The sequence below is a fragment of the Pinus tabuliformis genome, chromosome 1_1, assembly GCF_031772625.1.
Source record: "Pinus tabuliformis cultivar Carrire ecotype Pingquan chromosome 1_1, CPIR1, whole genome shotgun sequence".
Taxonomy (NCBI): Eukaryota; Viridiplantae; Streptophyta; class Pinopsida; order Pinales; family Pinaceae; genus Pinus; species Pinus tabuliformis.
Genome location: NC_142297.1, coordinates 832305751 through 832331533, shown reverse-complemented (window position 1 = coordinate 832331533; position 25783 = coordinate 832305751). Strand labels below are relative to the sequence as shown.

The following is a 25783-nucleotide window of genomic DNA, read 5'->3' as shown; positions in this document are numbered from 1 at the left end:
ATACTCATATACCCATTTGATTTGAATTCAAATTTGAATTTTGAAGCGCCCTATTTCCAAAGAGAAGCGAGGAGGACAGTCCCGTGTCATATACCCATTTGATTTGAATTCAAATTTGAATTTCGAAGCGCGCTATTTTCAAAGGGAAGCGAGGAGGCCAGTCCCGTGTCAGAGCAGACCATCAGCTGTTTTGAGTTAGCCTTAACGGGTTACGGTAGAATATTGAAGATGGTTAGATCCCCTAGCTGTTCAAAGGGTCTTAGCCGTGGGGCTTGGTCCGCCATGGAGGATATGAATCTCTCTGAATACATTCGAATTCATAGCAGCAATGGATGGAAAAATATCCCTAAAAAAGCAGGTGAGTTTCAGTAAAATTCTAATTGCAATTTTTATTGCAAACAAAATGCGCATTGAGAGGCTAAATGAGCGGGTAGGTTTTGTTTTGCAGGTCTTAAGCGATGTGGAAAGAGTTGCAGGTTGCGGTGGCTTAACTATCTTCGCCCCGACATTAAACGTGGTAACATTTCTCCCGACGAGGAGGAGCTCATTATTCGGTTGCATCGTCTTCTTGGCAATCGGTATGTAGAAAATCAGTGCACATGACACTTTCGGTTTTCTTAGGTTTTGAAATATTTTGGAAATCTTCCATTGAGTTAATCTCAACTATACAATGTATTTGCAGGTGGTCTCTAATAGCAGGACGACTGCCTGGTCGAACAGACAACGAAATCAAGAATTACTGGAACACTCATATGGGCAAGAAGCTGTGCCTGTCAATGAACAAATCTCAACCCAGGACTTCAGAAAATCGAAGAACAAGATCAAAATCTCCTGTTCCTGTTCAAAATCCTGTGTTCAAAGCCACTACCGTTAAAATAAAAATAGTCGTGCGACACTGTGGAATTGTAAGAGCAAATGGCTATAACGATGAGGGCTGCAGTAATCATATATCAGATGAAGCCTTCAAATTATGGAACATTCAAGAAACCAGGAAATTCTCATGGCGCGACCTAGTTGTGAACGATTCCATCGGAAACGAAGAATTTGAGCGTATTGGTTTGCCATTGGCTGATAATGCCGTCGAAATAGCAGCTACACATTTTCTCTATTCTATGTCGAGTTTAGGTTACCAGCAATCTCCTCATTACGATTATTCTGGGGGAGATGCAGTTAGTTTAGCCGAGAGTTCATTGTTTCGAACAAGCAGTCGTCTCAATACTGTAATTTGCTCCCTCTCTGTTCGTCTGTTCAACAGATTTTACATCAGAAGACTTGTACAGAGCAATGGAAAAAAACTCCTGTCAGGTGAGTGTAAGGACGGAGCATTAACTTTTCTATAGAGGTGGATTTAGGAATCACGAACTGAGTTAGCCATGGCGGGTACACTCAATATCCGGCTCTCCTTACAAAATATTGGGTTTACCACCAGTAACCTGGTGTTCTCATGGTTAATATCGTGAAGATAATTAGGCCCTACGAATCCCTCGAAACACATGAACCCATCGCCGTATGTGACCGGCCTCCTCCACTGGTATTCCGGTAAGTCATGGAGCAATGGGTTTCGCCATGTGAAGTTGGCAAGCCTTCCTGCTTGCCAAATAATGGACTTTAAAGACGGCGACTGTGTGCGTTTCTCAATCAAATCTGACATAAGAAAGAACATTGGGTGGCCGACAAAGCTTCTATCGTAGTGAAGGGCAAAGGAGGGATCTAAGACTAAGGAAAGGAAATACCTGCAAGTGAGCGATAGCTTACGTAAATCCAAGATGGGAAGCCTGCTTAGGACTCGAATTAGCAGATCAACTGGTAGTTTATTCCATTGACTGCTTTCCATGTTGCTGTTGAATGAATTTCGGGATGTGATGAAATGAAAATAGAGGAGCATCAAGGTTTCAAAAGGACGGGAATGTGCATATATTTATATGTTTGAAGGGTGAGTTTATAGTTTTCTCAAAAATAAATTTTAATACGAGAGTGTTGGGCAACTTGATTTATTACGAAGCTGATGGTGTGGCTAGGTATACTATGTAAAATTATTTTTTAAGATTTTATTGATGGATAATATCAATCAATCTGATTTTGCATAATATCTATTTTTCAAACTTATTATTACATTTAAAGATATGGTGCAAAATTACATTAAATGAATATTATTTGTTTTGTATAATATTGTTTTATACAATTTAGTATAATATGAATTATCATATCATAATATGAATTATTTTGTAGGAATATTATTATATTTTTTTTATAAAATTTCCACGCTATGATTTTGCAAAATATTTATTTCACCTCATTTATTATGGAGGTTGTTCTACATATTATGCAAAATTATATTTGGATGATATTATGCAAAACTTAAAAATATTCTTGTAATATAATCTTGCATAAAATTGCTCCAGATCTCATCATAGTGGTATCATAGTGGTAATAGGGTAGATAAAATGCAAAATAATATTGGAAACAAAATAATATCCTTCGAATATGATTTTATCCTTGGAACATGATTTTTGAATAATATCACTTCCACCTATATCCCAATCCCCGCCCCCATATTGTTTGGGTGAGGGTGTATACAAAATTGTCTTCTACATAACCTCAAGTATGTTAGAAGCCATTTAGGTGCACTTGAAACCTAGTTTACATAAACATTTTGTAACAGCTCCAACTCCTTAAATGATCCAGATGGATGTTGGTGGCCACCTACCAAGTCCACCTGGACCCCCACCATTGTCTTTCTGAGCATTTTCAGTTTCCTTAATTGTAGCACAACTTACTATTTTTAGCAGTTTTTCGGGTCCTAAACTTCCGGAGCCGTTTTGAGGCCCTAAACGACGTTTTTTGGGGAATCCGGGGGCAACACAAGTCCATGGAATGGACTAGTGTTGCCCATTCCAACAATAATAGTGCTCAGATAGATCTTTCTAATGAGCTATTGTACGCGTCAAACGGAGATCGTATGCCAAAGTTACGACCACGGGAAGTTGATGTACCAACTTACCCCCAAACGGGGCCCACAGTTTGGCATTTCATCTCCTAGGGTTAGGTTTTGGAATGTTAAGGGTTTTTCCATTGTTTCTCAACAATAAATAGGCCTTCGAGCCTCATTGTAACACAGTTCAGAGGCATGTAGCCATCACATCTCTTCTCATAGATAAGCTACCATCGCCCTAGCTAGTTTATTGCCATTTCTGTTTGTAAGCATATTTCAGTATTTTCCATTAATGAAATGAAGTATTATTTCCGCTGCATCTTTGTGTATATGGTTATCTCTGTAATTTGTTGCGTTCCTGTTTAAATCCGGATCAGTGGTATCAGAGCGGTCTGTTTTTTCTCTGTTTTTCTTTGCATGTCCCCAACAAGGTCGGGATATAAGGAGTTAGGGCTTGAACTGGTTGAACCTTTGCATGACCAGCCTCGCAAATCCCGACGGCCTCCCATGGCGGATAAGAAGAAAGACGAGGGGGCAGGAGATCCCATCAAAATCTTGCTGAAGAAGCGCTCGAGTGACAACGGAACGCGATGATGGACAGCTTTGCGCAGATCCTTCAGCGGCTACCCAGAAGCGGCGCATCGGCTTCCAGCAGCTCCTCTGGAAACGCCACACCCTTTAAGGTACAAGTTAATTTTGAAATCCCCATATTCGAGGGTCAGATAGACGCCGATGCCGTAGATAAATGGTTAAATCTGCTAGAGGGTTATTTTTCTGTTCATGAATTTTCGAGTCGGGAAAAGATTGTTTTTGCTCTTCTCAAAGCAGCCCCCCACGTCAAGGACTAGTGGGAAACCTACTGCGAGCAGAAGGATGAAAGTACTGGCTCACTATTTTCAGCCGCACCCACCTGGGATTCGTTCCGGGATGCCATCAAGGAGCAGTACTACCCTGTCGGAAGCTATGAGGATGAATACATAAAGTGGACCACGCTGCGGCAGGGAAGGGACCAAGACGTGCCGGAGTTCACCAATATTTTCCATACCCTTCGCACAAAGTTGGGTATCAAGGATTCAGAGCAACATTTGATACTCAAATACCGTGGCTGCCTGCACAAGTACATCCAAGAAGAAATACAGTTCCTAAACATCCCCTCGCTCGGCGCAGCATACCGGTATGCCGTCAAGGTCGAGCAGAAGTTTAAACAAAAGAAGCGAGACTTTGGATCTGCGAATCCAAAGCAAGGGAAAGGTGCCCCTAAACCACAGAACAAAGGACAAAGCCAAGGCGGGACAGCCCAAGACAACCAGCCGAAGATGCAAGCAAAGAGCAACGCTGCGAAGCCGAGAAAGGACACTAGAAAATGGTGCGAGTTCCGTAAGAGCTCCACTCACAACACAAGCGAGTGTCGGGCCAAGCAGTCACTGGTGGCTGAGCTAAAGGTTTCAGAATCAGATGCATGTTCTGACTCTGAGTCAGAACCCGATAAGGGGTATGAAAAAGGGAAGCAGATCATTGATGCGGATCCCAGCGCCACTGTTGCTACCGCAAAGATCCAGAAAAATGAACCCGAAGATCCAGAGGAGGAGGAGCGTCTCTTCCACTCCCAGATGTGGGTAAAGGGCTCCCCGATACAGTCCATTGTTGATAGAGGGAGTCAAAAGAACCTCATTTCGGCGGAGGTCGTGAAGCGGTTGGGCTTACCGACCACAGCACATCCACAACCATACACCATTGGGTGGCTTCACCAAGGGCGAGATCTTCGCGTGAGCCAGCAGTGTCGCCTTCCATACAACATCAAGCCCTTCACGGATGAGGTATTGTGTGACATTGCTCCCCTTGAATTTTGTGATGTATTACTAGGACAACCATACTTGTGGAAGCGACATGCTGTGTATGAATCAAGGCCCCGTGCTGTTATTATTACATTGGGAAATAAGTTGTTCAGGATACCAGAGGTAGCACCACCTGCCGCCATCTCTTTGATTACTGCAAAACAATGCAGTAAGATCATTTCCAAAACCAGGAAATTTGTTTTCCTGATGATACGCCCTAAAGGGAAGAAGAAGACAGTGGCCGCGGCCTCCAAACGGGGTCCCTCTGCACGGCAACTACAGATGGACAAGATTGTGGAGGAGTACGAAGACATCTTCACCTCCCCGGCAGGGGTTCCTCTGCACCGTCAAGTCAAGCACTCCATCGATCTGACCCCAGGTGCGCCGCTACCTAATGGACCAATTTATCGGCGCTCCGTTCTGGAGAACAATGAAATCAAGAGGCAGATTCAGGAGCTCCTGCAGAAAGGTCACATCCGTCCGAGTTCTTCGCCCTGTGGGAGCCCGATAGTGTTGGTACAGAAGAAGGATGGGACGTGGAGACTCTGTATTGACTATCGAGCGCTGAACAAGATCACTGTCCGTAATAGGTACCCGATCCCGCGGATTGATGACCTCCTAGACCAACTAAAGGGGGCGAAATATTTCAGCAAGATCGATTTGAAGTCAGGATATCACCAGGTACCAATTGAACCCTCAGATGTGTGGAAGACTGCCTTCAAATCCAAAGAGGGCCTCTTCGAATGGTTGGTCATGCCTTTCGGATTGACGAATGCTCCTGCAACCTTTATGAGGCTAATGGATGACATCTCACGGCCATTCACCAACTCCTTTGTAGTAGTATACTTGGATGACATTCTGATCTTCAGCCAGAGTTGGGAAGAGCACCTCCACCATATCCGACAGGTTCTCCAAACACTGCGGCAACACAAGCTATGTGCCAATTTGGAGAAATGCACTTTTGGCATGACTGAGGTTCAGTATCTGGGATACATCATTGATGAACAGGGGGTGCATGTCGATCCAGCCAAGGTCCAAGTCATTTGGGATTGGCCCTCTCCAACCACTCTAACAGAGCTCCGCGGCTTTCTAAGTCTTGCCAACTTCTACCGCAGGTTTGTGTTGGGATTTTCTCATATTTCTTGGCTCTTGAGTCAAGTCACCAAGGGCGGGGCGAAAGCAAAATTATTTTGGTATGAATCTCAACAGAAGGCATTCAGGGAGTTGAAGGATCGCCTCTGCACGGCACCAGTGCTCGCGTTACCAGATTTACAACAACCATTTGAGGTCGAGACAGATGCCTCTGACTATGCTATTGGGGCAGTCCTTACTCAACATGGACATCCAGTGGCATATCACAGTGAAACACTTTCAGACACAGTCTGGAAGTACCCCACTTATGATAAAGAGATGTATTCCATTGTACAGGCCTGCCGACAATGAAAGCATTACATTTTGGGGAAGGAAACGGTCATCCACACAGACCACCGACCTCTGCAGTTCATACAGACCCAAGGGAAATTGCAGAATGATCGCCATCAGAAGTGGTCTACATACCTGCAACAGTTTCACTTGAATATCAAGTATAAAAAGGGCAACACCAATAATGTTGCAGATTGCCTCAGTCGACCACCGATCATGGCGCTAACCACCGTGCTCAACTCTTGCGGGCACGAGACTTCTGATTGGCCACTTCTCTACAAAAGCGACCTAGAATTCGGCCACACATACCAGACACTCTTGGAGGGTCGGCAGGTTGCATATTTTCACCTCCAGGATGCCCTATTATGCCACCTCGGTCACCTTTGTGTTCCTTCAAGCGAGCGTGCCAAGATGATTTGGGAAGCACACTACAGTCGGGCTGCTGGGCATTTCGGGGTCGAGAAAACAGTGGCAGTACTGCAAAACTATTTCTATTGGCCGAATCTTCGACAGGATGTTGGGAAGTACATCCGATCATGTACTGCCTGTGCCATTGCCAAACCGACCATTAAGAAGCAAGGCCTCTATACCCTGTTGCCTACCCCTAGTCGACCTTGGGAATCCATCTCCATGGATTACATGTCAGGCCTTCCTTCCACTAAGCATGGAAATGACTGTGTTTTTGTGGTCGTCGACAAGTTCTCAAAGATGGCCATTATGATGGCCTGCAAGAAGAATATCACAGCAGAAGCCACTGCTAAACTCTTCTTTGAACGAGTGTGGGTGCACTTTGGGATCCCACAGTCTATCATCTCAGATCGGGACAGTCGGTTTCTCAGCGCCTTTTGGTCCAGTCTCTGGTCAATGCTGGACACCAAACTCACGAAGTCCACAGCCTTCCATCCTCAAACTGATGGCCAGACAGAGGTTGTCAATAGGATGATTGTGCACATTCTGCGCATGTATAACTCAAAGCATCCACGCACATAGGACGAGAGCCTCCCCTACGTTCATCACAGCTACAACCGAGCTCTTCACAGCTCCACTGGCCATAGCCCTTTTCAGGTGGGTTTGGGATTCCAGCCACTATGCCCCATTGATGTGGCCATGCCACTTGCAGCTACTCACATGAATTCAGCTCATGTCCAGTCCGAAACAGATAAGGCCACCAGCTTCATTGAGCGCATCCAACATATTCGCCAGCAGGTCCATGACATTCTTGAGAAATCAAATGCCAAGTACAAGCAGCGACATGATCAACATCGGGTGCCACACAAGTTTCAGGTGGGTGACAAAGTCTGGTTGCATTTGCAAAAGGAACGCCTTACTGGAGCCTATCGGAAATTGAGACCACTCCGATATGGTCCTTACACCATTACTAAGGCTATGCGAGACAATGCATTTGAGCTCAGCATTCCCCCATTCCTTGGCCTGCACCCAGTATTTAATGTGGACCGCCTTCGGCCATACTTTCCACCATTGCTAGACACATCCGACATTGCAGAACAGCTCAAACCCACAGAATTAAATCCAGATTGCATGGAACAAGCTGCAACTGATCGGATCATGGACACACAGATCAAGAACACTCGCCAACAGAATATCCAACTGTATCGAGTTGTCAAAGCGGGCCAACTCCTTCAGCAGGGCAAGTGGCTCACCAGGGAACAAGTTCAGCAGAAGTTTCCTCACCTCATGGAGGAGCTCAACGCAATGGGGACCATTGCTTCCTAAGGGGGGAGGAATGATCCAGGTGGATGTTGGTGGCCACCTGCCAAGTCCACCTGGACCCCCACCATTGTCTTTCTCAGCATTTTCAGTTTCCTTAATTGTAGCACAACTTACTATTTTTAGCAGTTTTTCGGGTCCTGAACTTTCGGAGCCGTTTTGAGGCCCTAAACGACGTTTTTTGGGGAATCCGGGGGCAACATGAGTCCATGGAATGGACTAGTGTTGCCCGTTCCAACAATGATAGTGCTCGGATAGATCTTTCTAATGAGCTATTGTACGCGTCAAACGGAGATCATATGCCAAAGTTACGACCCCGGGAAGTTGATGTACCAACTTACCCCCAAACGGGGCCCACAGTTTGGCGTTTCATCTCCTAGGGTTAGGTTTTGGAATGTTAAGGGTTTTTCCATTGTTTCTCAACAATAAATAGGCCTTCGAGCCTCATTGTAACACAGTTCAGAGGCATGTAGCCATCACATCTCTTCTCAGAGATAAGCTACCATCGCCCTAGCTAGTTTATTGCCATTTCTGTTTGTAAGCATATTTCAGTATTTTCCATTAATGAAATGAAGTATTATTTCTGCTGCATCTTTGTGTATATGGTTATCTCTGTAATTTGTTGCGTTCCTGTTTAAATCCGGATCATTAAACTATCTCAATTTGACTCAATATCTAAGGTATTTTATGAAGATGGGGTTACAAAAACCTCTTTTCCTCAAAGCTTTTGAAACCTAAAACTAATACCAATATTTTTTTTAACTCACTAAGATATTTTTACCGATATAAAGTTTACCTCGATCCAAGTCTTGGATAGAAAGTTATGCCCCTTAGTGGTTTGGTTCATTAAAGAGGCCATGTCATCAAGAGGAATCTACGTGGTACCCACAAGACCATGCCTAGCTCACAAGGTGCCATGCCACAACCACATGGGGGTCTACATGGCACACACATCATTTCTGTTAAAACACATACATGGCAAACACAAAAGATGAATGATAAACATGAGTGTGTGTTTATTATTGACAATGATATACATTTATAGTACATTCACATGACCCTTGGTTTCGTATTCCAAGGTCTCTTAGACTTCCTTAGACTATTCATCTTCCACACCAACCCTTAGGGGATTAGGTGTCCAACATTCCCCCCCTTAATCCGAAGGGTTATGTATGAGTCTAAGAAGAGAGCTCTAATACAAAATGTGCAAAGATGCATGGCAACACTAGGTTGAATGTGCTCTCCGAAATGTTGGTATAAAGGGCGGTGGTTTAAGGATGACCACCAACACTGGAACGCTTAGTGCAATTCCCATAAGTCTTCCAAGTCTGGCATGAAGCTCAGGTCTTCTCCTAGAGGAAGTGCTCTTGATGTTTTGAAGAGGGAAACCTTCAACCATGAAAGGGAGGTTTCACCCCACATAAAAGGGACAGAGGTGTGCTGCATTTTTTTTTAAGTAAAAGTATTATTTTCATTAACTATTACTTTGTGTTTGATAATAAAAAGAAAATTGCAGATTCTCTGTAATATTTAAAATTATTTATCGATTCAAGTTTCATTTTGTAATATTTCTCTTGCAATTTTTGTTTAACATAATATTGGTAATTGACTTATATTTGTGTGATAATTTTTTAGATACAATTGTAATATTTATGTCATGATTTTAGGATTAAAATTTTTCATATTTAAATTTCATAAAAAATCACTATATTAAAATCCTTGCAAATAGCTCATTTTCATATTCACTTAAATACTATCAATTACTATTTATCATAATTTAATCAAATATTTGCATAAAATAAATAAGATTAATATGTAAATGTAAATGTACAGAGTTTCTAGTGATTACTAACCAACAAAATTTCTCAGTTTCATATAATAACAAAATAAAATCTTATCAACCATTAATTAACTAAAACATTACTTAACTATTTTATAATATTCAAACTACTTTTATAATAAATATTATTAATTAACAAGTTCAATATTAATAAATATTGGTACATGCAGGCTTTATTAGTTGAAATAAATAACTATATTCATAAACTCATCAATAATTAAATGAAAATTGATTCAAATAATAAATTTTTATTTAATATATATTACAACTAGTTTGACACTTAAAAAATTGTTTTTAACAAATAATTTTACTTATAGTAAAAAAAGTTGTGATTTTACTTAATATTAATAACAAATAAGTATAAAATTATTGATAATAAATTCAAATAATTTTCAATTCAAATAAGAAATAATTTAGTAAATAAATCAACTTCAATTTTAATATATATATTTTTAAGGAATATATTCAATCTATGTTTCATAGATATATCTCGCAAGAACAATATTTATTTATACTTTGGCAAGAACAAATACCTTTTAAAATATATCTATCTAACTTTTTTTGTGGAAAATGTAAAACCTTTTAGACAACCTTCACGACAAATGTACTACTAGCACAATAAGCCATTATTATTGTTGGGTAAGATTGAATTCTCCACCACCATAATGCAACTATTAACAAAATACTCAATTTACTAATCAATAAAACTTAAATTAACTAGATACTAAACCTTAACACTAACTTAAATTTAATACTTTTACTTTTAGTTTAATTTAATTATATTAAAACTAAACAGCATATAATAGCTACTATATAACACTTGTTTATTAATAATTTCTTTATTATTATTGCAATTATATTAATAAATATTGTTGGTAAGGTAAATCCCCTCTGCGGACAGAGGCGATCCCACTAGCCTATCACAGAACTAGCCACAAACAAACCACGCTGCTACGCAAGTTCCTAGTTATGAATCAAAGGTGAATCAAGAAGACTAACCTGGAGTCCAACGCTATGATTGAAGCAAAGTTGATATCCTCGCTCCCTTGCTCCAACAGATCATAACGAATACCTGCACATGCAAAGGAAGAGACAGATACCAACATAAAAACTACCAAGGCACAACTATATTTCAGTCAGAAAGGAAATAAATCAACATATCACCATGATAGATAATGAGATTGGAACTATAATAGCAGTCGCTCATCAATTAATAAACATGAAAAGTTACAACCATTGTTCTGACGTCGACCCTTCTCCTGGCTGGGCGAGTAACTATATGTGTCTTGACATGCATCTCTTCTCCGGCAGCATAACCTCTCTAGCACTCACTAGCATTCCTCCAAGAGCTCAACATCTAACACTCCATGACCAATAATCATCACTACTATCACTCAATCACCAAATCACTAGAATAACACTAACACCAACACTCTCTCTATCCTAGCCCTTGTCCAATGCATAATGACAAGCTTATATAGATGAAGAAGGGAGGAGGATGCGATGAACCGGGACACCTTTCGTGGAATTAGCAAAAGCCATAAAGATGGATAAAGCTCGACAAAAAACTGATTTTCTATCCTCAGAAAAGCTCCATGTAATGAAGGAAACAACAGTCGGACGTGCATTAAGGCAAAAAGCACGACTAAATTTGGTTGGTGCGACTGTTGCTCTAAGATAGAGCGCCAATGGTCGCGCCCTCTTTTGAGGATCTCCATCATTGGCGCGGGTAGGATACTGTGGACTTGCGCCAATGGAAAAAGAGCACTTTTTAGGGATGATCTGCAGAAGGTGTCTTCAGGGAACATGGAGTACATACTCAGGGGAACATAATGCAAGTGTTTTTAGCCCTTGTCACTTCTTATAACTCCCGGAATGAGTCCTCTAAGGTACGACAAGAGGAGTAACAGGGATGGTGACAAATTACTGTGTAACAGATGCCCCCTAAAGCATGAAGTCCGAGAGGTGGAGAGGGGTGAAATGCTTTACCAGAACGCACATAAGAGCACACAAGAGCACATATAGTTACTGCCGCCGAGGATTTGTATTAAGAGACATGACTGATAGTTCAATTACATGATGTACGTGGCATGGTCGCAGCCATCCATAAGAGAGTACATAAATAATCTGGATCCATAGTATGGACGCAGCCATCTGGTTAGGATCAATGAACTGAATCAGGTATGGTTGCAGCCATCCAGTGAATGAGTCAAGTACCAAGAATCACTCCTGGATTACAACAGACACAATCCAGGGTCTTGCGCTCCATCTCGACCCGAACAAGAGTACAAGTCCAAGCATGTGAATATATGAGCTGAAGTCGAACATGCATGAACATCGCCTAATTACCAGTCAATAATGGAAACTGTTAACAGACGCGAGAGGTACCACCAATAATGACAATGGCCCTCAAGGTACTATAGGTACAATCTATGGCGTGTGAATTAATGAGCTGAAGTCGAACACCCGTAGAATCATTCGATCGGAGGCCAATGATGAAAACCTCACGTCGAACACGAAGAACCTGCCATTGAGGCATGCAGGCTCCAAGGCACCGGAAGGGAGTCTCTAGATCAACTTCCTGGATAATGAGCTGAAGTCGACAGGGAGTGACCTTGATCGAAGGTGGGCCATAATGTTTCCCACATCATCGACACGAGACAGAGAGATAATGTCGTGAATCAAGATTGTGCGAACTATCAGAGGGAGGTTGTTTATTTGCAGAGGTCAACTTCTCTTGAACATATCGGCGACACATTAACGGAATTGGCAGTATTTGACATCAATGTATCAAAGGTCATTATGACGAGGCAATGAGTGAATGAGAGGTCAAATAGGGTACCCAAATCCATGGAAGCAAGTGAAAGATATGAGATGAAATATCCCCACCCTGGACACGAAAGCAAAAAGTGCCATGTTCAAGAGCGACATACTGCCGTTATGGTAACAATTATGGTTCAAAAAAATTTATTTTCCCCAACCATTTCTGGCGAGTACCCCAGTTATTTTTAACAAGCTTGATGGGGATAGCATATGCTTGTGTTGTGACAAAATCCGATGTCATTAAGTTTTAACGAGTCTGACAAAGGAAGAACTCGGCGTCTTTTCTTGTTTAGAGAGTTTGAAAAGACAGCAGAAAAGGAAACTCCAGGGATGTCCTTTTTCATAAAGTTGTGTCTCTCGGGCCCGAAAAAGTATAAAATAATACCCGAAAGAACTGCCTGATCATTACGATCGAGGAGTACTTTTCATGATTAGTGACTTCGACCTGAAAAAGTAAAAAAGCGGTCAAAACCACGTCGTTTCGTAACCACTAACGAGTTTGAAACGAAAAAAACCCGGTAATATTTTTATGTTTTAACGAACGACAAAAAGAACTTAACACGACCGCCCCTTATCACCATTTAACGAGTCAAGAGGAGGGACTCGGCAATCTTTTCCTCTTTAAATGGTCAGAAAAGAGCTGAAAGCGGACCTTCATTTTTATTTTCTTTAACGAGTCAAAAAGGGAAAAATACTCGGCAATCTTTTCATATTTTATGAGTCAGAAAAGAGCGTAAAGGCGACTCGTCCTGAAGGAACGAGTGGTATAAGGGATAGCAACTGGTTTTGGTAATGATGGAACTTTACTTGAAACACGTAAAGGTTAAGAGGCTGGCTAATAAGACCACTCATCGCTGCGGTTCCTCAGGAAAGGGGAAACAACCAAGTGAAAGCATATGATCGGCCAAAAATATGGTGGCGATGGAATGAAACAACCAAGGCTCATCTAGCAGAATTTTAGCGGATAAAAGGCAATCACGGGATGTAAATGGGTTCATTTTTACACAAGCTTGAACCATGAAGAACTTTGCTTGTTAAAAAAATTTGTTGCATGCCCCCAGCATGATTATACCAATCGAGGTACATGCCCCCCAAGCTTCATGGCATTCACGGAGTCGATGGAATGAAGGTTTACTTGGAAAGACTCGATTGGCGGATGCCCCCGGGCTTTAGTCACGCGCCCGGGTGAGCTGCCGTCATCAGAATGACGGGGTGGGTGCTGGGGCATTTCCTGTGGAAATAAGACCATTTAGGAATGGCAAATGGCTATATGTGAAGTGTGAACCGGGGAATGAAAGTTGGTCTACGACTTTGATCATTCATCCTTCATGCGGAAAACACATCACTCTGAAGAGTGAGGACACAATAGCACGTATGTGATAAATATAGTCTCGTCCAAGGAGTAAATTGTAATCTAACGGACCTTGGACTACCATGAGACCCATTTGGATAGTCTTCCCTTCTAACGTGATAGGTACATTGGGAAGAATTCCTAAAGGTTGAGTGATTTCTCGATGGAAACCTACAAGGCTTCTCATCTCAGGCAGAAGCAGTGGGGAACCAAGTGCTTCCCAAGCTGTTGAAGAAAGGATACTAACAGGAGATCCTTCATCAATAATTGTACCAGCCATAACCATGCGATAGACTTGAACTATAATTTGAAATGGTATGGAGGCTGGTAACCGAGGATTGACTAGGTGATCCCAATTAAAGGAAATAACTAGGTTGCTCGGAGGTGGGACTGGATAGACAGCTGGATATGCCTCTAATGGACTTTCTTCCTGTTGTGAAGAAATGAGAGGGATGCTCACTTGATCATTAACGTCTATGTCAATAAATAGAATTTGTACGGTGGGTTCGTCATTCTTGGCAATGATAACATCATCTGAGGAGGTAACTTCTGAAGGCGAAACCGGGTCACTTGTAATCCGGACCGTTTGACTGTTGTCTGGTTTGGATTCAGATGTAGGATCATCTAGGGGTGGAAGTTCTGAAAGCAAAACTGGGTCACTTGTAAGCCAGACCTTTTGACTTTCATCTGGTTTAGATTCAGATGTAAGAGCAGCTAAAGATGGAACTTCTGCAGGTAAAACCGGGTCACTTGTAAGCTGGACCTTTTGAAAGACCGGGTTACTTGTAAGCTGGAACTGTGGACTTTCGGTTGGTTTGGACTCAGGAATCCGACAGACTTGCCAAAAGATGGGAAGCTTCATCCATAAGTGGACAAAGGCGAAGGAGATGATTACCTTCACAAAGTCGACAAGGGAAACGAACCTTCCCTTTTCTGTTACCAACTAGTAAGGTATCGTCAATTTGCGACAGCAAGGGGCGAGTCGGGTCACGGGACCATATATCTAGGATCCTGGGAATGCCAGGATAATCAGAAAGAAAATGGTCCCCTTTGCATAATCGACAAGGAGACCGAAGCTTCCGCGAAGGAGTAGAAGGTGGTTCCACTTCTGATAGCTTCGTGGTAGATACGACCTTTCCCTTAGGAGACTTCTTCTTTTTGGTCTTCTTCTTCTTCTTCTTAGCCACCTGGTTAGTGAAATCCAAGGTTTCACCAGGCGAAGTAGAAGATGAGGACGCAGCAATAGGCGAAGAAGGGAAGGGGTCCACCTTAGAATCAACATGGTGTTGTTCGGGTGGAGGAGGTGGTGGTGGGACAGGAGTCATCACACTTGAGACCACCGAGTTTGAAAACAACCATACGGGTAAACCAATGGTCAACCCAGGCAAAGACAATGCTGCGATATACTGAACACCAACATTTCCAACAGAAGGAAATGGGCGAGGGTACCCATCAGGAGGAACACCTTGGCCGGTGGGCACCGGAAAGGCTGCCATTGAACGAGGAATAACCCTACTCAAGATAACGCAAACAAGATCTAATTGGGTAGATGTTATCGTGGCCAATAATTTTTTAAGATACTGAACTTAACCTTTTCATTTTTTAAGAGTCGAGAAAAGGGTAAAAGATGACTCTAGTCTCCTTCGAATATTTAATGAGAACGAAGTGACAAGACGCTCATAGGCACATTTTCGTTTAGGGAGTCCGAAAAGGATCAAAAGTGACTGCTCTGGAATTCTAGGTAGAGGGTGTGCCAAACTTTTCGCAAAACCACAGAATACTTTTTAGGGTACAGGTAGTCGATCTTTGTGAATGCTGTGTTCACTGCATTGCGAATCGTAGGGCGGCTGGCACGGCTTCCTATGGATAAAGGCTTTATTCCTATAGGGGTCTCCCAATATATACTCGACGGTACGTGGGAGCATAGTCCGTATTGGCAGCTACCGTTTCACCGTGGAGGAATCACCCAACCACTCGACGATAAACTACCAGGTTTAAAGACGCCGGAACACGTCTCTAACCTAGAACTCTAGAGTGTTTGCGTTATGTTCCAATGCGTTGTTATGTTCATTGAGTTCATTTTAAAGTTTATCTTTGATTATGTTTCAGTTTTTTGGTCCTACCGTATGTGATATCTCGAAAACTTCTTACATGCAAACTATATGCTGAAATTAAATCATTTGATTCGATGAATTCTATCTACAGGAGGGTTGAGATATTTTTCACAAACGAAATGATCACTTCAACAAAGAACAAAGATCCTAATGCAGCTAATAACAAGAAACGAAATTTTGTCTTTTTTCTTTTCAATAGCAACAAATAACAATAAATGCTAACTGCTATGATGCAAGAGATTTTTTGTTTTTCTTTCCTTTAAGATGGCATGATGCATGTAAAAAAATTCTAAGAGATATGCACAATCCAAGTTCAGTCAATGAAATAGAACCAATTCTAAAACACAAAATGAACCATGCAAGCAAGGAAAAAACACAAAAACTAGTGAACTTCAAAGAGGCTAGAAGTGAAGTATTCATAGTATAGAAGATCAAGCTTTAACAAAGTACTGGATAGGTGTAGAACAATCAACAAGCTGACTGGATGATCAAGAGACCGAAACTTCCCACAGAAGGCTAGACATGCAAAGTCACTGGAAATAAGCAAACAACTGAGGGATACAGGCTAAGACGAGTCAAGCAGAGGTTCAACACAGCTCCAGAGGCTGAAAGAGATATATAAAGAGACTGAATGAGCTTTCTACCCACACACAGGCAAAATTTACAGAGCTGGCGCGACTGTCAGCCTGCAACTTGTGCTACCACAGAATTGGCGCGAGTTGCTTTTGAGCAACGTGCGCCAACTGGCGCGACTGTCAGAGAAATAACCGCGCCAATTAAGCTTGCCAACTAAAAAGATAAAAGATACGACCTCAAGTCGGGTTGACAGTGCTCAGATGGGTCAAACCGTAAAGAATCAACTCAAAACTGACTCAGGAAGCTCATGCACTCAAGCAAGCAGAAGAAAATTAACATGCAAGACAGAAATCAAAGAGTTACTCCCCAGCGGAGTCGCCAATTTTTTGGTAAGGTAAATCCCCTCTGCGGATAGAGGCGATCCCACTAGCCTATCACAGAACTAGCCACAAACAAACCACGCTGCTACGCAAGTTCCTAGTTATGCATCAAAGGTGAATCAAGAAGACTAACCTGGAGTCCAACGCTATGATTGAAGCAGAGTTGATATCCTCGCTCCCTTGCTCCAACAGATCATAACGAATACCTGCACATGCAAAGGAAGAGACAGATACCAACATAAAAACTACCAAGGCACAACTATATTTCAGTCAGAAAGGAAATAAATCAACATATCACCATGATAGATAATGAGATTGGAACTATAATAGCAGTCGCTCATCAATTAATAAACATGAAAAGTTACAACCATTGTTCTGACGTTGATCCTTCTCCTGGCTGGGCGAGTAACTATATGTGTCTTGACATGCATCTCTTCTCCGGCAGCATAACCTCTCTAGCACTCACTAGCATTCCTCCAAGAGCTCAACATCTAACACTCCATGACCAATAATCATCACTACTATCACTCAATCACCAAATCACTAGCATAACACTAACACCAACACTCTCTCTATCCTAGCCCTTGTCCAATGCATAATGACAAGCTTATATAGAAGAAGAAGGGAGGAGGATGCGATGAACTGGGACACCTTTCGTGGAATTAGCAAAAGCCATAAAGATGGATAAAGCTCGACAAAAAACTGATTTTCTATCCTCAGAAAAGCTCCATGTAATGAAGGAAACAACAGTCGGACGTGCATTAAGGCAAAAAGCACGACTAAATTTGGTTGGCGCGACTATTGCTCTAAGATAGAGCGCCAATGGTCGCGCCCTCTTTTGAGGATCTCCATCATTGGTGCGGGTAGGATACTGTGGACTTGCGCCAATGGAAAAAGAGCACTTTTTAGGGATGATCTGCAGAAGGTGTCTTCAGGGAACATGGAGTACATACTCAGGGGAACATAATGCAAGTGTTTTTAGCCCTTGTCACTTCTTATAACTCCCGGAATGAGTCCTCTAAGGTACGACAAGAGGAGTAACAGGGATGGTGACAAATTACTGTGTAACAAATATAGTTGATAAAACTAAATTATTGTGATTTTTTAATTGATTATTTTAATTTACATTTATATTATGCTATTTAATAATTTAAATAATAATTTTATAAGTATATAAAATAAATGTGATTTAAAATTATATCGAATATATATCTAATATATATATATATATATATATATATATATATATATAAACATTTAAATTGAAAAAAGTTACTCTACCGACATCTATCAACCTAAATACTCTTAGCAGCATTTCTTAATTCTTGCATTAATTTGAATCATTCATGCTATTCTCATTATTTTTATACTTGGTCCTTACTAATGAATTGATGACGGCCATGTGATTAGTCAAATATTTTGGAAACGTCATATACTCGGCAAGCCTTATTTCCACCCCTATAGGATATTTATTACACCTTAAGAGTATGAGAGATAGTACCTTGACAGTGGGTTTTGGCTGCCTCGATATGGGGACTCCCATCTCCCTGGTTTCTTGGCAACAAATAACGCGATTATTTCCGGCGACTGATGAGCCCCAAAAATGTACAATTATTTGGGCTCATTCAACCTCCTAATTTGGCTTAGTCCACCATTCTCATTTGTTTATTGCATGTTTTTGATTATTTTTATGTTAATAGAGTGAATTTGGTTAGTCATTATGCCAACAAGTCTAATGGGTGCTTTGTGTATCCTTTTTGGTCAACTTGGAGACAAAATTGAAGGTCTTAATGAGCACTTGGCAGCCAAATTCGTGGGAGAACAAGCTAGAGGATTTGTAGGAAGGTGCCCCCCTCATTTATGGGCCCTTACCTCGAATTCTCCACCATCAGCTCGGAGTTCAAAGGCCACCAAATCAATGAGCACAAGGGCAGCCAAGCAAGTCAAGTAGGACTGCTGTTAACTACAAGTCTTGGGAAGCCAAGTCCCTAAATTTTAGGAGGACTGTTGGGTCCTCAAATTGTATAAATAAGAAGGCTTAGGGCCTCATTTTGGTTAGCTAGTGGTTAGTCATTTTGTAGCTAGTTAGTCATTTTGTTTTAGCCATTAGTTAGCTAGTTTGTAGTTCGATTTTTATGCAATAGATTAGCTTTGCTTTCATCTCATGTTCAAGTTCTCCTTGTGGACAGTTTTGATGTACTTTTCATTTCTTGTTTAATAAAGATGGATCCAGCTTTGCACCAGCTCTAAATCTTTCATGGGAGGCTGTAGCTCTTGGGGTTGGGCCCATCTCAAGCGCCCAATACCTCCCTTGTTTCTCTTTATGTGTGTTTGCTGCGTTCTTGAGAAAAAATCTGCTCTTTAGATTTAATTGATGCTTTGTTACTTAGGTTTCTTTTGATGGTTAAAGTAGTTTCTTATGTTTAAGATAGATTGGTAGGAGTTATTCATGCGTTTATATCTCTTTGATAATGTTTTGTTCACAGGTTGTACGTGATTCTTTTCATGAATAAGGTTGCTGTCCACCGATTTCATTAACTTGTTAGATAGATCACATGATATTTCGATTGCATGCAAGATGTAGTTGGTTTGATCAAGTAACCACTATGCAGGGCATCTTCATCACCTCCTCGTTCAGATCAGCTCCTCCATCACCAAGTCTGTTCCCTCATCTCCCATCTTCTCTTTTGCCAAGTAACCTTACCTTCTTCCCCATTGTTGTCTCAACTACCTTCAAGCCAAGTCAACTTTCCACATCATCTCACCACTCCACCCATCAGTTCCTGGGTCACTTCAGACCCCCATCCTACCTCCATAACCATCCATGCATCTTCCATCAACCATCCATCCTCAAAAATCCAATTCGTAAACATCCTATAGAAGAATTACAGAACATCCTGTAGAAACTTCCTGTAGAAGAATTACAGAACATCCTGTAGAAACTTCCTGTAGAAGCCCCTGCAGATTTCCTGTAGAAGTTCATGAACATGGTTGCATGTCATCCAGACTTTGTGAAACTCTCAGAAAGGATACTGGGGATCCCTTAGACTCTCTCTGTACCATCCCAACCTTTCCCAAAGCATTTCATCCCTTGATCCATCCCTGCACAGTGGAAAACTAGTTAGAAGCACATGCATGATGATTTCAACAACTTAAGCAAAAATACAAAAAGATGTTTTCTTCAGATAGTGATAACGTAGACACATGCATTTTACCTTCCTAGAAGTAATGTCATCTCTTTTCGTTGTTTGCATTCTTTCCTTTGCATCAGTAGGACTAGCTGGTAGAATTAGGGTTTGCTAGGGTTTGTGTTTCTTTTTGGCTTTCAGTTCATTTTTGCAAAATAGATTAATTTCCCTTGAGATAGCCTTCGTCCATCATTTAGAAAGCTTCTTCTGAGAGCATATAGAAGTTGGCTTGAGCCCTAGCGGACTTGTGCCAGCTGACCAAGTGACAGCTGCGACAAGAGCTAGTACTTGTGCATACATCACCGTCGCTTCCAAGTTTGTACAAACTACCGGGTTGATAAAATTAGAGATAGGAAGCTCCAGGAGTTGTAGCATTATTGCTACAATACTGGAGCCCACAATCTTTTTGGCGCCGTTGCCGGGGAAGCGGCAGAGTATTGGTGATTGTTGCTATTCTTCTATTTTCCACTACAATCTTCTTCTAAGTAGTTTATTTCGTTTCCATTATGCAATTTCGTTTATGCAAAAGTAGATTAGCATTTCCTGCTTTCATAGATTAGCATTTCTTGCTTTCATAGATTAGCATTTCAATTCTGCAATTTCATTTCTGCAAGCGTAAATTAGCATTTCAATTCTGCAAGCGTAGCCTAGCATTTCATTCCTGCAATTTCATTTGAGCAAAATAGATTAGTCCTTTCCTGCTTTCATTTCAATTCCGCATTTTCATTTTAGCAAGGTAGTAAGTTGCAGTTAAATTTATTTCATTTTTGCGAGTAGAAGTAGAAAAAAGAAAAAATCAACCAAAAAGATTTCATTTCATGCCTTGTAGGAGTAGAGATAAGTTAGAAAAATGATTGCAAAACACCCCCACTGCTTCACACAACCTTCTCTCTTCTTCGATGGTTGTTATTGAAGAACCCCTGGGTGGACATCAAGACATATCTGAAGAACCTCTAGGGGAGAAGAAGAAGAAAACATTCCTCTGGAGCAAATGGCTACAAGTAGAAATGTTGGGAGCAACATCTTGTCCAAAGATGAATTTGAAAATCAGCTGGAAGATTTCAAGAGCGATATGAGGCAGTTTCTTGCCATGCAACTGGATACCTTGCGGATCCAAAAGAAGCAAGAAGAAGCCAAGAGAGCTTTGGTCATTTTTTGTCCTAGGTGCACTAAAAAGCATCCTAGGAACGAATGTCCATTGTACTCCATAGAGGTGTGTTTTGTCTGTGAAGAATACCATCCTACATATCAGTTCCCTTCCTTACCCAGATTCGAAGCTGCATATCAGAGAGCCAAAGGAGCCACTGAATCACTCTATTACATGAACCAAAGTTGGCTGCATGGACCTAGATCTTACCAGCAGGAACTGCAAAGGACACCCGAGACCTATTATGACCCTTATCAAGCCACTTTCATGCCTTCTTGGCCCCCCCCTGCTCATCCTTCCTGGTTCACACCTCCTCCTTGTTCCTTCACAGATCCATATTATGCCCAACCAGTTGCTCATTCATTTCACTCTTATGCTTAGCCACAGCCTCAGTGGAATGCACCTTATCAGGAGTGGAGGCCCCAGTACAACTCTCATCCCGTTCATTTTCCTCCTCCACCAAGGCAACCCCAAATGCCTACCAAACCACAATGCAATCCATCTCCATCTCAATTTCACACCTCCACTCAAATACCCATACCACCATTTCCAAAACCATACCATGGAGCATCTCAACCCAATTGCAAAGCTGAGGCACAACATATCCAAACAACTCCTCTTGAGCCCAATGATCTTCACCAAAGCTCAGGAAGAGTGTTGCAAAAGAGAGAATCTATTGACAACATTGAAGGACCAAAGGAAAAAGAAGGTTCCAAAGAAGAAATCAAAGAACCATGGGCTGCACTTGATGAAGAGAAGAGATCTAAATCAGAGATCGAGAGAGTTCCCCCATGGTTATCATCAAATCCTCCATGTACTCAAGAGAAAGATCAACAAAAAGAGGAAGATCAGAAGGTCATGATAGAAGGTGACATGAAGAATGATCCAAATCAGCAAGATGACCAAGGATATCAAAGCTATATTGAGATATGGTTTCAGAAGGTCACTAATTTGCAGCAGTACTCTCCTCCTCAGCTATGTTTTGTACTTTCAAAGTCAGATCATTTTGTCTCTGAAAGTTGGATAGTTGTCAAAGCATGCATTTCGAGCCTTTACATCATCTTGTCTCTAATCTCGATGTGCACATGGCTCCATTGGAAGTATTCTTATACTTGAAAATGATTTTGTTTTTCAAGTAGGGTAGGGTAGAAAAAAAAAAGAAAAAAAAAGAGAAAAAAAAAAGAAAAAAGAAAAAAAAAGAAAAAAGAAAAAAGAGGAAAATAGAAATCTAAGGTGAAAACCTCCTTGGAGGCGCCTTAGATTGGCTCATTGATTGAAAACCTCCATGAGGCGGTCAATGGGTTGGAAAAAAAAGAGAAAAGAGAACAAGATCTTTGGGTGAAAACCTCCCTTGGAGGCGCCCAAGGCAGGCAATTAGGGTGAAAACCTCCGTGAGGCGCCCTAGTTGTTTTTCAAAAAAAAAAAAAGAGAAAAAAAAGAAAAAGAAAAATAAAGCTAATCTCCATTGAATGAGTTCATGTTGCAGCAATGACATTGCAGGTTAAAGAAGGACGTTTCATGACAGGAGGAGCACTCAAATCAAGGTCAAAGGACTCTTTCTTGTGCCTTCTACAGGAAGCTTTGTATTTCTACAGGAAACATCCTGTAGAACCTTTGGACGAGCCAAATCCAATTTCAAAAGTGAATATAATGGTGGGAATCTGTTGATTAGGCCTACAAGCACTTGTGTGTCCATCCCTTGCCTTCATCCATCATTTTTTCCACCTCCTTGTGCTTCTCATTGTGCTTCTACAGGAACTTCCTGTAGAAATTGTGGGAAACTAGGCATGCATTTCAAAAAGTGGTTTGGCGAGCATGGTAGCTTCCTCAAGGGTTCAGAAGCCTTCATGCAATCTTCCAACTCCTCCTCCATCATCTCCATACCTGCATCATAGCCAAAATTCATTTTGTCATCCCACGCAAAAATTTGCAAGAAGCCTTGAAGCAAAAAGACATAGAACGAAATTTGTTTTTGCCATAACTTGAAAACCATGCATCCATTTGACAAAATGTTTTGTGGGGAATTGTACAAGGTCGATGAAAACATGCCTAAGCAGTTTCATGCAATTCCGGTGCACGGTTTCCAAGAAATCAGCCTCCATCACCATCAGCCATTTTTGCGTTTTCTCCATATACGTGCATCCATTTTAAAACCTGTTTCATGGGGAGATGCACATGGGTGATAGTAGCCTACCCAAGCAGTTTTAGCCGATTCCAATGCACGGTTTTTCCGAGAAATCGAGCTCTGAAATCTTCAGCCATTTTCCATTTTTCTCGAAATCCGTGCATCCATTGATCACGAATTTGCTATGGGAGATGCATAAGGATGGTAGGAACAGGCTCACCGAGTTTCAGATCAAACCGATCTACCGTTTGGGAGAAATGGCAAAAAGAAGTTCTGGTTGTGACCATGCAGCAGCAGCAGCTTGAACGGACAGAGTTGAATGTGGAAATGAACTCGTGCAGCTTAGATCCGTCCAGAGGGCACCTGCACAAGAAAAAACAGCCATAAATCATCAGTCAAGCCACCATACATGCAGCAAATGAAGATCAACACATGCATGCAGCAACATGCTTCACAATCATCCGTTTAACTTGCAGGTACGTGACTTAACCTTGTTCATCTATTTTGCATAGATCTAATCTAAAGCAATGCATGAATGAATGAGATGAGTGGATTCAGCCAAGAAGGGAGCCACGTTCAATTGCACTCAGCAAGGCAAAAATCACGCATGCATGGATCAACCATTCACGTGAAGTTCAAAAACAAAACACAGTGAGTTGGGGATATTCTAAACTCTAAGTGCAACTAATGGAATTGAATACAAGCAGAGAACAAATAAATAACAACAGCAGTTCATGACATTACTGCAGTTCTAAAAAGCCACGCACGCTTGGCCACTGCACTCCTTCACCACAAATCACGCAAACATTAATCAACGCTCAACTGAAACTCACAGATGGTTGCCAACTTGCACTTGCATCATGTTTAACTCGGAGTATACATCCTCTGCCTCCACAGTCGACTTAACCTATCGTCCTCCACTGAGTTTCCTACCTGGTTCAAATTTCACTCGTGCATCGGGCTCACTCAAAGGCAGAATCACGTTCTATAGGAAACAGGTGGGGTCTTCTACAGGAAAGTGCAGCAGAGCAGCGAAGCCTGAGTTTCTCTTCATCAAGTTTGGAGCTTGAAGAAAGGTGAAAATAGCTGAGGTGGATCATGCTATTTTATTGTTCGTTCACTTGCACGTGATATTGCAGAGGGTATGAAAGTCGTGGAATTGCTTTTAGAGCTTTTAAAGGATATGGCTGTGTGTGAACAGATTGGCAAGGTACAAGGTTGTATCCCCCTCCTTGTAACAATGTCAAATAGCGACAATCCTAAAGCTGCTAAGGATGCAAACGGAGTTCTGGAGAATCTCCCATACAGTGAGCATAATGTAGTGTAAATGGCACAGGCGAACTATTTCAAGCCCTTGATACAGAACCTGAGAGAAGGGTCTGACACAATGAAGATTGTTATAGCAAGTAAGTTGTGAGAGATAGGTTTAACAGATGAAAACAACGCTGCATTGCTCAAAGAGGGAGTTGTATTTCCACTTCTTGAAATGATTTCAAATGTTAATTTGAAGTCAAAGTTAGCAGCCATTGGGGCACTTAAAAATCTTTCAAGTTTACCTGAGAATGCGTTACAAATGATCAAAGATGGGGTGGTCTGACCCATCTTGGACCTTCTATGCACACCACCGTCAACTATATTTACTTTGAGAGAAAAAGCTGCTAATACCTATGCAAACCTTGCTATGTCTACAACATTGCCCCAAAGAACAAATGACACAGCAGCTGCATTATTGGGATCTGATGAGATCATATACCAACTATTATCTTTAATAAATTGGACACCACCTTCAATACATGGAAGCATTGTTCGAGCATTCCATGCCATTTGTTGTGTACCAGTAGCTGTTGAGGCAAGGAAAACTTGATCTATCTTATGTTCTGTTCTGCTTCTGTTATCAATTCTCAGTAGAAGTTCAATAAGAATGCCATTCGATTCAGTTAAAGGCCTGGAAACACTCTTTCCCATCCAGATTTGGCATGCACACTCTATTCTCGGGCAGCTCATTGTACTTGTGTGCTTTTATAATACATTAGACTTGCCATTCATGTTGGATTCGTCAGCTTTCAGGCAGCATAGTTCAAGGAGAAGGAACCCCCGGCCAAGCAAGTAAAATCAGTGAAATTGGTTCTACAGGAACTTAGCAGACTGCTTCTACAGGAAGACAGAGACTGTTTCTACAGGAAGCCAGCGAACAGTTTCTACAGGAAAGTCTGAAAAGCGGGAAGCCAAAGGAGAAATCGGCCGAGATGCTAGCCAAGGAAGTCACCAAGGCCATCAAAGATAAGGGGAGAGATTTGGTTGCTCATAGGATGAGCAACACTT

At 41.5% G+C, this 25783-nt stretch overlaps 1 protein-coding gene across 1 annotated transcript; it reads left to right on the top strand.

Moving 5' to 3' along the window:
• Positions 1 to 227: 227 nt before the first annotated feature.
• LOC149216703 (uncharacterized) lies at positions 228 to 24788 on the top strand. Its single transcript, XM_089390046.1, has 4 exons — positions 228 to 358; positions 449 to 578; positions 683 to 1305; positions 24601 to 24788. Exons 1-4 carry the CDS (start codon positions 229 to 231, stop codon positions 24786 to 24788), a joined length of 1071 nt encoding a protein of 356 aa, XP_089246172.1. The 5' UTR covers position 228.
• Positions 24789 to 25783: the final 995 nt, after the last annotated feature.

What these genes read in the sequence shown, in the direction of transcription:
- LOC149216703 (XM_089390046.1), top strand. Translation starts at nt 229, where the DNA reads ATGGTTAGATCCCCTAGCTGTTCAAAGGGTCTTAGCCGTGGGGCTTGG. An exon ending in CATCGTCTTCTTGGCAATCG is followed by an intron (nt 579 to 682) that starts GTATGTAGAAAA and finishes ATGTATTTGCAG; the next exon opens with GTGGTCTCTAATAGCAGGAC. An exon ending in TGGAAAAAAACTCCTGTCAG is followed by an intron (nt 1,306 to 24,600) that starts GTGAGTGTAAGG and finishes GTGATATTGCAG; the next exon opens with AGGGTATGAAAGTCGTGGAA.